Here is a 13,767-nt window from a genome sequence, read left to right on the forward strand (position 1 = left end):
CTGAAACCAACCAGATGTGAGGCTTCAGCAGATTGCCCCGAACCAGGCTCCAAATCCTGGCCTAGAACGGCAACTCCGTCGCGTGGCTCCAGGAGGCAGCCACCCGCACTGCCAGAGCTGTGCCATGCCCTGGCAGAGTGTCCTTACCTCCCCCACCCTGGCTGTGTTCTTATAGCCGAGGAGCCTGCTGTCCTGGTGCCAGTCCCAGCACCAAAGGTCTTCGACCGCATGGATGTTCAGGTCTGGGAAAGAGAGAGACACATACACATTGGTCATTCTGGTTGCAGGGCTTGTGTCCTTCCAATCCCATATGTGGCTGCACTGTGGGCAGAGCCCAACAGAACTGCGGGGGTGGTGGAGAACACAGAAAGAGATAGAGAGAGACTGATCCACCAGCCGGGATCACTCGGAGAGAAATTGGTTGGGGTCCCAGTCTCACTCGTCTAGCCGGGTTCCTTACCCCTCTGGGGCAGCAGGAGCTGGTAGAGCCGGTAAACCCCCTCCCTGGCCTGCCGGCTGATGTCCTCGTCTGGGTCACCGACGAACAGAGCCAGCTGTGCCACGTGGTGGCCCATCCTGGGGAATTCGGCTGAGTTCTAATGGAAGGGAGAGGGAGAGGGGACTCCATCAGCATTTTCCTGTCAGCTCCCAGTCCCCGCCTGGGCCAGGACTCTCCTTCCCCTCAGCCCCTCTGCAGGAGATGCTAGAAGATAGGAGCTAGAGCTGGATCCTTAGTTATCTCTGCCCGCAAGGGAGCCCGGAGAACAGAGATGTGGGCAGGGCCCTCCAGGAGTTGCTTCCCCAGCTGCTCCAGGATGACAGGAAGGCAAGAACCTAGAGCATGGTCTCCTTACAAGTGAGAGTCGCCACTTAACCAGGACAAGAAGAACTGGACTCAAGCCAGGCTCATTCTCTGCTCTGCCTCTGCCTCCCCAAGAGGAACACTCCTAGCCCACAGCCCCTGCAGCAGCAGATCCTCCAGCCCGTTGGAGCCAGCCCGCCTATGCCTGGAGTCAGGAAGCTGGGCTCAGAGGCCACTTACGTCAAAGTCAGGGAGGGTGATGACGGACGTGAGCAGGGCCGCGCTGCTCCTGATGGCCCTGGCTCTCTCTCGTGGCACCCTGGACACGGTCCAGTAGTTAATGTGCTGTGAGGAAAGGAGGCAGCTCAGGATTGATGAGGGGGTGCATGTGTGTGTGGTAATGGCCCCCCCCATCCCAAGGGGGCTGAGACATTGCATGCGGTGGAGGTGGAATATCTGATTCATTGACTGCAGAGCTTTAGAAGGGGACTCTTGCCCCCAGGACGATGCTTGTATCCTGCAGGTCACAACTTGTCATTGTCTCTCTAGATTGGGACAATGCTCGGTGTCGGGGCTGGTCCCATCCTTCCTGAACTCCTGATTCCTGAACAGCTCCCCAGGAAGGAGACAGACCCCTCCCCCCTCCCTGGCTCTCAAGTCCTTAGCTGGGTGAAGGGACTGAGTGTGAGCACAATCCCCCCAGGAATCTCAGGGCCTGTCAGAGACAAGGGCTGATTCTCTGGGGCCCTCCTGTTTCTCTAGGAATGAGGCTGTGGCTCTTCTCTGAGGACCATCTTCTGGATCTCCCAGGAGGGGTTCAGACTCTCACTCCCCAAGCCAGCCGGGGGCCCTGTGGTTAGTGCTCAACACAAGCAGGCAGAGCTGTGGCTTGAAGTCCCAGCTCCTTCCTCTGTCCTTCAAGGAGGAAAGGCCTGACCCTGTATTGCACTGACTGCCCTGACCAAGGATGGCCACTGGGGGCCCAGCTAGGAGGACAGACTGGAAAATGGATCTAAGAGTTAAGGTAAAATTGCCCCCACCCTCTCATCGGGCTCACCTCCAAGATGTAGTGGAGCTTGTCCGTGTCTGGGGTCTTTGCCAGCAGGTTCCCCAGCATGGCGTCCAGAAGGTCTGGTATGACCCTATGCAGATCCTGCAAAGCAAGGGAGAGCCATGGGTCAGAGTTAGGGAAACTGGGGCTACACCTGCCATAGGATGAGAAGAGGGGTCTCTGGTGAGACCCCCAAACACATATCCTGGCCTCTCTCATTCACATCCCACTGCAGGCAATTAGCAAGGATTTGGGCAGGATAACAGCTGGCTGATCTACCTGGACTTGGTTGGCGTCCGTCTGCGTGCCCAGGGTGAAGACTGCATGCAGGGTGGCTCGGAGGAGGTGGGTCTCCAGCTCCGGCTCCAGGGCAGGTGTCATGGTGCTGGCAAGAGAGAGGAGCCGGTATTAGACTGTGCAGTGCGGGGGTGGGACTGGCACCAACACGGACGTGAAACTGCAGGGAAATAGGCAGAGGCTGGCGAGAATGGAAACTGAGGCACTGAGCCAGGGAATGATAAGGCCAAGGTTTCCCAGACCGACAGTGGCAGGGCAGGAATGGCGCCTGTTCCCTGGACCCTGCTGCCCCTCCTGTATCTGATCCTGGGAGTCAGCCTCTCCCCAAAGCCATTGCAATGTGACGGGAGTGAAAAGAACAGAGCAGCCAGGAGAGGGAGTGACCTTTCCTGCCACCTCTGCCAGAGGAGCCACCCTTGGGAGGTGAGCTGGGAGTGGGAGGGGAAGTGACTCCCAGCCATGGGCCTGAGTAGCACAGGAGTTAGGGGAACCGGGCGGGAGGGTCTCGGTACCTGAGGTTGGTCACAGCAATGAGAGAGTTGGCCAGGACGGCGCCGGGTGGAGAGTTACGAGGAAGGTCCTCAATGAGCTCCTGTGAGACGCAAAGGAGACAAACGAGCGTATGAGATTCGGGCCTCACTGACACTCCCCAAGGAGGAGATTACACAGCCAGCAGGATCCCCCCAGCTGCCTCCCGCTCCTCCGATTCCTGCCCACTAGTTCTCCCGTCTCCTCTCCCCAATCTTCAGCCCCAGCAATCCCTGCCCTCAGCTGCCCTCCAGCACCAGTCATCCCCCAACCCTTGGCCTGGGGAGACCCCTGCCTCTCCCATATCTCTGTCCACCCTCCAGCTCCCGGGCACTGTGTCTCACTCACCACAATCCTCTCCGCCACAGCCGCCTTTGAGCAGTGTGGCTCCAATGTGTAGTTCCCTCTCTGCTGGGCAGCGAAGCACGCGGGGTAGATGGCGTGCAGGAACACGAGCTGCTGCCCCTCGTCCTGCACCCACCAGGAGTGGGGTTATAGGAGAGAGAGCCAGTTAAACAGGGACCTCCCTGCCCCAGCCACACCAGCTGCAGGACTTAGGCCTGAATGGGGGATAGTGGGGACCTGCCTATTGTTCAAAAATCACCCACGACTCCTCCACAATCAGGGTCAGGAACTGGGACAGTGCCTGTGGGGGAAGGATACCCCGGCTGGTGTGTGACAAACACCCCCATCTTGGGGGTCCCAGATCATGAAGGAGAAAGGTCCCCATTAGAGCCAAGACCTTCTGCAGGGGGTCGGGATGCTGGGAAGGAGCAGGACAATCTCAGTTCCAGCACAGCTGGGGAACGTTTGTACCTTTTCTCGGGCATGGAGCTGCTCTCGGATGTTCATGAGAGCAGCCTCCTCTGTTACCAAGTCTACCCGTTCTTCTTTCTCCTCGTCGTCCTCGGAGTCCCTGGCGGACGCTGCACCAGGGAGAGAAGGGGACAAGGTGACTCCTGCTGCCACTCGGGGGACGGAAAGGGGCATGGTGGTTCAATGTGTCCCCTTCCCACCTCCGGGACATAGGACAGATTGGGCCCCACACTCCCCCCTCTCAGTGATGGCATCAGCCCCCAACTCCTTCAGGAGCCCATAGCAAAGAGACCCTCCCCACTGTCCTGGACTCCCTTGCAGGTGCCTCCCCTCACCTCCGCCCAATGGAGCACCAAGGACCAAAGTGGCAGCATCTAGTGTCCGTGGGGTTCACATGGCTCAGGCCAGACACCTGGGCTGGAGACCCGCCCCCATAGCACTGCTCGAGGGCCTGGGCCCAGGGTGTTCACAGCCCCCTCCTCACCCCTCCCCGAGCCCAGCCTGGCTCCTCACCTAGAACAAAGCAGAAGCGTCCGTCGGCCAGGCTGCTGTCCGAGTCGCAGGCGCTGCTGCTGTCGGATGGGGAGCGGCCCGAGCTGCTGGGGCTGGCAGAGGGATCCTCCACCTCCTGCCCTGGGGAGGCTGGAAGGTCCTCACTGACCGAGCAGGGCGATGCCCCCTGTTGGAAGTTGGGGCTGGGCGCCTGGGGCCGCTGCTGCCCACACAACAACAAGCCCCAGAGCCACCCTGCCCGGTTCCGCCCCTGGGCTGGGTCCTGCCTTCCCAGCCGCAGCCTGGCCCAGCTCCATTTTGGCCTGGGAGGTGATGCTCCCACCTCGGCGCCTGTGCCGGGAGTGGGTTTCCTCCGCCAGAAGGCTGGGCACTTCCACCTCCTGGCGCGGCCGGGAGCTTCTTCCCCTCCAGCGGGGACGGAGGGGCCGCTTCGCTCCTGGGGAAGATGGTGGCTGCTTCCCTCAGGCTCTGGGGCCACCTGCAGAGCCTTCTTCCTGAACATCCTCAGGAGCCTGGCCATCCTGGAACCCAGCGGGGAGCAGGCGTGAGTCTGGAGTCAAGGCAGCCTCTCACTAACCAGCCTGTTTGGTCCCTCCCCATCCCTGCCCCAGCCGGAGCAGCTCCTGCTCCCCTCACAGGGGTGCAGGGAGGGCAAGCTACCCCCACTAGCAGAAGTTCATTGCATGATCTGCTCCCCCTCAACGCTCCCCCTCGTCATCGCTGGGGCTGCAAGAACCGGGGAGTCTCGTCCTTTCGAGCACTGAGGTCAGTCACAAAGACACTGGTCACTTTGGACAAGCAGCTCCTTCCTGCCACCCCAGACCACACTCACACACCCCCACCCTCCACCCAGGCTAGAGAAGGAACAGAACCCAGGCAGGGCAGGCTTTAGGCCGATTCACCCGATTCCCCAGAATCGGTCCCCGCGCCTAAGAGGACCCCGCGCACTCACCCCGTGGCAGCCCCGCGGCCCCACTCTCCCGGCTGGAGCTCCGGCGGAGCGTGGCAGCCCCGTGGCCCCACGACCCAGGCCGGAGCGCGGCAGCCCTGTGACCCCGTGACCCCGGCTGGAGCTCCGGCGGAGTGCGGCCAGCCCTACAGCCCCGCTCTCCTGGCTGGAGCTCCGGCCAGAACGTGGCTACCCCACGGCCCTGCGACCCGGGCTGCAGCTCCGGCCAGCCCCGCGGCTCCGCAGCCCCAGCCAGACCGCAACAGCCCTGCAGCTCCACGACCCCGGCCACACCGCCGGCCGGACAGCGACAAGCCCCATGGCCCTGCATTCCCGTCCAGAGCGCCGTCCAGAGTGTGTTAGCCCTGCTGGGCCACCTCCCGCAGCCGGCAATCCAAAGTGGAAGGCCAGGGCCCCCTCGGTTCCCATTGATTTCCATGCTCAGCAGCTCACTGGGTCTGGCCCAGCTCACAGACTCTCAGCCTGGGGAACAGTCTCCCACAAGGGAAGGGCTGGGAGCCCCATTGCTGGGACCTTGCCAAACACACTGGAGACAGCTCTGGAGAAGCCCCTTCCCGGTCTGAGAGCGAGGGGTTCCTGGGGGCTGTTTACAAATCCAATCTCCTTTGGGAGAGATTCTCTCCCCCTCTTTCTGCTCTCCCCAGACAGACAGGGGACGCCACCGAGGAACCCTAATGCCACTCACTTGCTCTGGTGACGGAGAGATGGATGGAGGATGTTCAGGGTCGTCCCTCGCCCTTCTCCTCACTCTCCAAGCCCAAGGCAGGCTGGAGAGGGTGGTGGTGAGCTGAGGAGTTACCCTGCCCAGGAAGCAGGCAGGGTGATGGCACGGGGCGATCGGCTGGCTGTGAAAACAAGAGTCTGTCTTATTGCCAAGGGACAGAGAAACTCGGCCAGCAGCAGGGGGTGCAGAACACCGCCCTAGTGCAGGGGTGATAGCGCCTCCGGGATCCCAACATCCCAGCACTTTACACACCTTCCTGGAGCCTCCCAACCCCCCTGGGCTGTCGGGACTGCGACCCCAACCCCACTGATGAGAACCAGGCCTGGGACGGGAAGCTACTGGCACAGGGTCACACCAAGTGTCAGAAGAATGGATGGGACCCAGCAGGCCTTCTTTCCAGGCCCCTTCGCTAACCACTGCTGCACACTCCCTCCCACAGCTGGCAATTTCAACCAGGCCCCCATGTCCACTCCCTCTGCCTTTGAGAGGGAGTGTGCTCCGCTGGAGTGACTGGACCAGGGGACTGGGAGCCAGGACTCCTGAGTTCCATTGCTGGGTTTCCTGTTGGTTCCACTGCTGGGTGTTTTCCTTGTCCTGTGGGACTTTGAGCAAATTGTTCCCCCCTCTCTGGCTCTATCCCCAGCAGTCAAATGGGGATTTCATACTTTCCCACTATTGGAAAGTGCTGGGAGAAGCCCCCAGCAAAAGCTGCTCTGACAGCGCTAAGCAGCATCTGCCCATTGAAGGTGGGAGCGCACTGCCGAGGAGGAGGATGGTTTGGCTCTGGGGTTTCACTTCAGCCCAGTCTAGAGACAGGGGCCCAGCCATGGAGTCTGGCTCAAGAAGACCAAGGCTCCAATTTGTTAAGGGCGTTTTGAATTCCAATCCTGTGCTCCAAAGTGCTTGGTGTCATTTGCAAATTGTAGAAGCATGCTCTCCACTCCATTTTCCAAATCCTGAAGGAAAATATTGAATAGTACCGGCCCCCGGACTGATCCCTGCCGGACCCACTAGGTACACCCTCGCTGTTGGACAGCCAGACATGGAGAAGGGCTCTTGGAGTCTGGGCTTTCAACCAGCTCTGCATTCACATTTCACTGATTACATCTAGACCACATTTCCCTCTTTCGCTTGTGAGAATGTCCCATGGGACTGTGTCAAAAGCCTTACAAACACCAAGAGAGATCACCTCTACTGTTTACCCACCTCCCCTAGGTCTATAACCCTGCCAAAGAAGGAGCTAGGATTGGTTTGGAATGATTTGTTCTTGACAAGTCCATGCTCACTAGTAGGGTTACCATATTTTAATTTTTAAAAAGGAGAACACTCCATGGGGCCCCGCCCCAACTCTGCCCCTTCCCCACCCCCAGCCCCGCCCCAACTCTGCTCCCTCCCCTGAACGTTCCGCCCCCTGCTCCTCCCCCTCCCCTGCTTCCCGCGAATCAAATGTTCGTCAGAAGCCTGAAACAGGGAGGCAGCAGGTAGGCTGGGGCGGGGTGCAGCGCGGCCCAGTCTGGCCCCCGTGGCCGAGCAGTTTCCTCTGGTGGCTGGCCGGACCAGGCCAAGAGGCTCTGGCCCCGGCATCTCCCGCCCAGCTCGGGCCCTGGGGCACCGGCCCCCAGCCCCAGCGCCGGGCGCCGGCCCCCGGCCCAGCGCTGGCCCCCAGCCCAGCACCGTGCCGGTCCAGCACCGCACCGGCCCCCGGCCAAGTGCCCACACCACCGGCCCAGCACCGCGCCGGTCCAGCACCGCACCGGCCCCCGGCCCAGCACTGCGCCGGCCCCTGGCCAAGTGCCCGCATCACCAGCCCGGCCCCGCGCCGGCCCTGCCCCCGGCCCCGCGCCCCCAGCCCCTGCAGAGCACCGTGCCTAGACAGCAAGGCGGTGGCAGAGCCAGAAAGAGAAGCCACCAGTCCTGACTCCTGTTCTAATGGACAACAAACCCCCCAGTAGCACGGCGGAGGGGAAAGTAAACCAGTCCGGTCCGGTACAGCGTACCAGCAAGAGCCAGTACGCTGTGCCAGACTGGACTGGCTTCCGCGGCGGTGATTTAAAGGGCCCAGGGCTCCAGCTGCTGCGGGGAGCCCGGGGCCCTTTAAAGCGCTGCCGGAGCTCCGGCAGCCGGTCTCCCGCGGTGATTTAAAGGGCCCAGAGCTCCATGGTGGCTGGAGCCCTGGGCCCTTTAATTCGCCCCTGAGCCCCGTGGCTCCCAGCCGCCTCTGCAGCTGGTAGGTCTGGGGTGATTTAAAGACCCTGGGGCTCCCAGCCACAGCCGGAGCTCCGGGCCATTAAATCTTGAAAGGCCCCGCTTCTTCCGGTTGAGGCTACACCCCCGCTCAGGACACCGGCGTAATGGTAAATCCTTTAAGTTCCTTTCACCCCTGGGCAGGGATAGAGCCCAGGAATCAAGATGGTGGGGAAATTTCATTGAAACCGTTTTTGTCAGAAAATCCCATTCAGACTAAACCAGTTTGTTTCTTGAACTCATAACAAGTGGGATGAAAGTTCTTTGCAAAAATATTTTGTTGCAAAACAAAAGCATCTCCTGTTTGTCACAGTGTGTTAAATTGTCTCCTCGCACACCAAGAGGAGACACTTAGATCTCGAAATTAGATAAGATGCTTCAGTCTGAGCTAAGTAGTTGCTGCTCTTATCAATTTCAAAATAAAAAAATACAAATAAAATAAACTATTTCAGCTATTCTATTATGTCACAATCTGATCTGAGTAAATGAGATAGGATACCTCATATTATGCACTCCTCCTAGTGACACTCTCCAATGGATCTCCATCCTCCACCCACCGTGAGGTAAGTAGGAGCGGATCATTATTATCCCTACTTGAAAGAGGGAGAAGCTAAGGTTGAGAAAGGAGAATTGACTTGTCTTAGGTCACACAGCCAGTCAGTGGCAGAGTTGGGAATAGGACCCAAGAGCCCTGATTTTCAAACTAACCATCGGATCTTGAATTTGCGTGCAGGAGGTCAGCGCCGGCCGGGCAAGCCAAGCTTCGGAGCCGAGCGTGAGCCCCGCCCGCTGGCGCCATGGTAACCCCTGACTAAGGCACCACTTTTGGAAAATGTGCTGAGGGGAAGTGGCTGCTTCCCCTGCACCGCCCCTAGCTATGCTATTGGTGGGGATCACTGCCGGGGCACTATTTCAGCCCCACATTTTTGGGTGGACGTCCCACAGTGGGAGCTGCAGAGCACTCCCCCGTGACACACAAACACACACACCCTGGTGTTGGGAGGGGAACAGGGGAAAGGACAAAAGAAGCAAGAGAAGAAAAGAAAGGAGGGAGGGTTGGAGGAAAAGGTGAAACAAAAAGGACAAACCTCAGTGTCCCCAGTGATTCTAAGGGACAAAATCCCAGGTGCAGAATAAAATTCTGCCTCCTTAAGCTCGTGTTTTCCATGCCTAGAATTCAACTCTCACCCGATGGATCAGACTGAACAGGTTTCAAACCTCGAGGAGGCTCTTACCTTATACACAGGGACGTCTGCTTTCTAGTACAAATCACAAAAAGGGAAGGAAAAAACTCGAAAGAGGTTCCTCCTGCCGCTCACGTACGTGAACCCGAATGTTCTCTCAGTCCTCAAAGAGAGACCTTGAGACAGAGACTTGCTGAAGCAAAGCCACAGGAGTCTCTGAGGTTTCCCGGGCCACTTGCCTCTGTCCTGCCTGGCTGATGTCAGCATCTCTCTGTGAGGTCAGCACCTTTGACCAATAGTCTGAGGTCGTGCAAAAGGCCTTTGTGATTTCACTGCCACGCCCCTCCCTTGCTGTGCTAATGTCCTGCCCCTGGCCAGGCACCTGGGAGCTTTGAGCTACTCCCTATGGATCACCCCACTCAAGGCGTGTTCATTTTAGGAAACAAGCCGACTAGACAGTAAAACCTCAGACGCTGCTCCCAATGCTACACTCAGTTTTTCAGAAATTAGTAGACTTGATGGCCAGAAGAGACCATTAGAGCATCTAATCTGACCTCCTGTATGTCACAGGCCTCCTGTATGACACAATAGCTACTTTGGGGGCAAACACATTCCAGAAAGGCATCTAGTCTTCATTAAATGACAGCAAGAGAGGGCGAATCCACCACTTTCCTTGGTAGTTTGTTCCTGTGGTGAATCATTCTCGCTGTTGAATATCTGTGCTTTATTTGTAATATGAATTTGTCTCTTTTCACCTTCCAGCCACTGGTCTTGTTCTGCCTTTCTCTGCTCGATTAAAGAGCCCTTTAATACACAATCTTTTCTCTCCATTAAGGCACTTCAACACTTCAATGAAGTCACCTTTCAATCTTCTTTTGATAAGCTAAACAGGTTGAGCTCTTTCAATCGCTCACTAGAAGGCATTTTTCTCCAGCCCTCAGAACATTTGGTGGCTCTTTGCTGCCCCAGCTCCCATTTCACAATATCTTTTTTAAAGGAGGACACCAAACTGGATGCAGTATTCCAATATCAGTCTCACTGATGCCGTGTCACCTCCTGTGATGCTATTGACATAATCTGTAACTGTATAGATCACCGTTGTGACCACTGTTATATATTTGCAGCCAATATTGTATAAAGGTTGTCGTGGAAGGGGTCTATGGAGAGGTTCTGATTGGCTGATTATAATTATGCTATCTGTATATGTGTATCAGTTTTGTAGTTGACGTTATGAATATTGGCTCTATACTGTCTGTATTTCAAACTTGTGCTATGCTTCCGGGGAACACCCCAGACAAGTTGGTGTTAGTTCTGCCTAGCCTGCTTGATGGCCCACTGAGGACCATGAGCTATACAATTGAACAATTGAGAGAAGGTAGATACACCTTGTGACTCAGCAAGGCATGCAGGGACCTGCCTATGGACAGAACTCTAAGGTTTTTCTATGCCACATGCTGGATAGAGTGTCCTTGGGACAAAGAAAGCAAAGACCACAGGGCAAGAGACTATAAAAGCTGATGCCTCGTTTCCATCTTGTCTTCAATCCTGCTTCATACTTCTGGAGGGACTTTGCTATAAAAGGAAGCTCTATACAAAGGACTGAATGACCCATCCCAGCTGTGGATGTACTCCAGAGACTTGATTTGAACTGCAGTTTATTCTATCACTGCTACAAGCCTGAACCAAGAACTTTGCCATTATTGTATGATCAGTGTAGTTATAATGGAGTCTTACTCTGTTACTATACTTTTAATCAACCTACATACTACCCCATTGCAGCTCATTTGCCATCTTTGAATTAGATCTTTAACATCGTCAGCCAGACTCTTGGTCCCAACTAAGAACACTCAATTGCAAAGTAGCCACACAGTTGCTCTGAAAGCATAGCCAAGGATTCCTGTTGGTAGGTATCTGGCCCTATGTCACCTTCTCCCTCCCTCATCCACATAGGGTACGTCTACATAGCAATTAAACACTCAAGTCTGGCCCGAGTCAGCTGACTGAGGTTCACAGGACTCTAAAACTGCTGTGTAGATTTTTAGGCTTGGGTTGGAGCCCAAGCTCTGGGACCCCATGGGGGGGGGGGGGGGGAAGAGTCCCTGAGCCTAAATGTCTACACAGCAAATTTTAGCCCCACAGCCTGAGCCCAAGTCAGCTGTGTGACGTTATTGATATAAACTGGGACCGTATAGATCATTGTTGCAAACAAGGTCCTGTAGTGGCACCCAAATCTTGTATAAAGGGGGTCAAATGGGGTGTCTAGGACAAGGTTATGGTTTACTGGTTATGATTATGCTGCCTATATGTGTGTATCAGTTTTGTAGTTGAAGTTATGAATATTGGCTCTATACTGTCGGTATGGCAAACTTATGCTGTGCTTCTGGGTGACATCCCAGACAAGCTGAGATTAGCTCTGCCTAGCCTGCTTAATGGCCCATTAAGGACCATCAGCTATACAATGGACCCATTGAGAGAAGGCAGATATGCCTTGTAGTTCAGCAAAGTATGCAGGGACTGGCCCATGTGACTCCAGACTCCATTTTGCTGTAATTTTCCACAGTAAGAACAAAGAGGTGTTCTTACACCTGGAAAAGACTATATAAGGCTGATGCCTCATCTCCATCTGGTCTTCAATCCTGCTTCTTACCTCTGGAGGAACTTTGCTACAAACTGAAGCTCTGAACAAAGGACTGAATGACCCATCCCAGCTGGGGATGTATTCCAGAGACTTGATTTGAACCTGCAGTTTATTCCATCGCTGCTGCAAGCCTGAACCAAGAACTTTGCCATTACTGTATGTAATTGATTCCATTTAACCAATTCTAACTCTCATCTCTATCTTTTTCCTTTTATGAATAAACCTTTAGATTTTAGATTCTAAAGGATTGGCAGCAGCGTGATTTGTGGGTAAGATCTGACTTGTATATTGACCTGGGTCTAGGGCTTGGTCCTTTGGGATCAGGAGAACCTTTTTCTTTTACTGGGATATTGGTTTTCATAACCACTTGTCCCCATAACATGTGGCACTGGTGGTAATACTGGGAAACTGGAGTGTCTAAGAGATTGCTTGTGAGACTTGCGGTTAGCCAGTGGGATGAGACCGAAGTCCTCCTAGTCTGGTTGGTTTGGTTTGCCTTAGAGGTGGAAAAATTCCAGCCTTGGGCTGTAACTGCCCTGTTTTAGCAATTTGTCCTGAGTTGGCACTCTCAGTTGGGTTCCGCCAGAACCGCATTGTCACAAGCTGTATGTATACATCTCCCTAGAGAACATGGTGGGGTTAGAGAAAGGAAAAGTGACTAGTGCTGCACTGATCCTGGTCCCAGTGTCACAGTTGTTACTGCAGCCATTCCAAATTAGAACAGTGATTAGGATGCATTAACTCATCATAGGGGCTGTTTGGGGCCCTGGCCAGCCCAGTATCAGGAGTAGAAAATGATAGAGAAGCGTCACATTTCTCCCTACCCCACTTTCTGCAGCTGTGTGCCAAGTCTGAACTTGACTCAGATGACAGTTCAATCCTGTCAATTCTCTTTTCTCATTCATGTTCAAATAAGAAATATTTCCCTACAGCAAATAACCATGTATGTGCTGATAAATTCATCGCCTTCCCTGTGATAATGGATGCTTGATTTGTCTTTGTGCTATTTTACACTAGATTAAAAATCAATTGCACATAAAGCCCCCCCCCCCCTCTTTTTTTTGGACATAAACCCACAAACTTTTCAGTTTTTACAAAGGTTTACAGAGGAGAGTGATGCAGTGTGAGTTGGGTGTCTTATCTACAGGATATCTGAATTTTGTCACATAGCTGGAGTATTGTTTTGTATTATAGCAGCACATAGACCCTATATCACAACTGCAGCTCCTATCACAGGGCAGCTCAGTGGTTACCCAGAGTGCCAAACTGCCTGCCCAGTTCATGTGGTCTCACAATCACAGGCACACACTAAGCTGTTACCCTTTCATCACTTATGTATTTATTATTTCCTTACAAAGTCTAACAGTGTACGGCAGGCTTACCGCAAGAGAAAGCTTCCATGCAGCCATCACGCCTCACGCCAAACTCATCCTCTGAACTTAGAATCAGAGGGTTAGAAGTGACTGAAAGGGTTAAAAGGGTCAAGCTTCCTCTTCCTGTTCCTCCCACTTATAGCCTTTCAGTTACTGAGCCCATTGCCCCATTACTCCAGCAATTGCCATCCCAGTGTCAGCAATCCCCAGCAGAAATCAATTAATTGGCTTCAATTAAGCCTGTGCTCTTCCCAGGGCTGCAGCAACCTCCGTGACCAGGGTGCTACTAACAGTGCCCTGTCATAGAGCCCCATCTGTACACATTATAGAAGATAAGTTCTTCAGGGCAGGAATTGCAAGACAAACACAGGGTGGGAGAATGGAAGTGTCATCTCTGCTCTACACATGGGGAACAGAGACAGAGATTAAAGTGATTTGCCCAAGAATATACAGGAAATTTAACCCACATCACCTGTATTCCAGTCCCATATCATAATCCCCAAACCATCCTTCCAGGGGTATGTTTATTGCCAGAGACATGAAAGTCAAAAGTCCAGAAAGGAGGCCAGGAAAAAAAAACAAAACAAAACAGGAAATAGTCCACTACGTCATGATTAACAAGCACTT

At 54.6% G+C, this 13,767-nt stretch overlaps 1 protein-coding gene across 1 annotated transcript; it reads right to left on the reverse strand.

Annotated features, from left to right (window-relative positions):
• Window positions 1-443: 443 nt before the first annotated feature.
• LOC117871779 lies at window positions 444-5,885 on the reverse strand. Its single transcript, XM_034759543.1, has 10 exons — window positions 5,663-5,885; window positions 4,008-4,528; window positions 3,421-3,604; window positions 3,283-3,346; window positions 3,027-3,149; window positions 2,663-2,742; window positions 2,133-2,238; window positions 1,860-1,955; window positions 1,043-1,147; window positions 444-596 (listed from the first exon to the last, which is right to left on the reverse strand). The coding sequence occupies exons 2-10, from the start codon at window positions 4,525-4,527 to the stop codon at window positions 444-446; spliced, it is 1,431 nt and encodes a 476-aa protein (XP_034615434.1). The 5' UTR covers window position 4,528; window positions 5,663-5,885.
• Window positions 5,886-13,767: the final 7,882 nt, after the last annotated feature.

Source organism: Trachemys scripta, chromosome 2 (genome assembly GCF_013100865.1).
Source record: "Trachemys scripta elegans isolate TJP31775 chromosome 2, CAS_Tse_1.0, whole genome shotgun sequence".
Classification (NCBI taxonomy): domain Eukaryota; kingdom Metazoa; phylum Chordata; order Testudines; family Emydidae; genus Trachemys; species Trachemys scripta.

Bases quoted from the DNA above. Each gene is read 5' to 3' on its own strand.
- LOC117871779 (XM_034759543.1), bottom strand. From the start codon at position 4,527: ATGGCCAGGCTCCTGAGGATGTTCAGGAAGAAGGCTCTGCAGGTGGCC. The intron at 3,150-3,282 runs GTGATTTTTGAA...TGGTGGGTGCAG, and splicing joins TGATTGTGGAGGAGTCGTGG to GACGAGGGGCAGCAGCTCGT. The intron at 2,743-3,026 runs GTGAGTGAGACA...TGCGTCTCACAG, and splicing joins CTGTGGCGGAGAGGATTGTG to GAGCTCATTGAGGACCTTCC.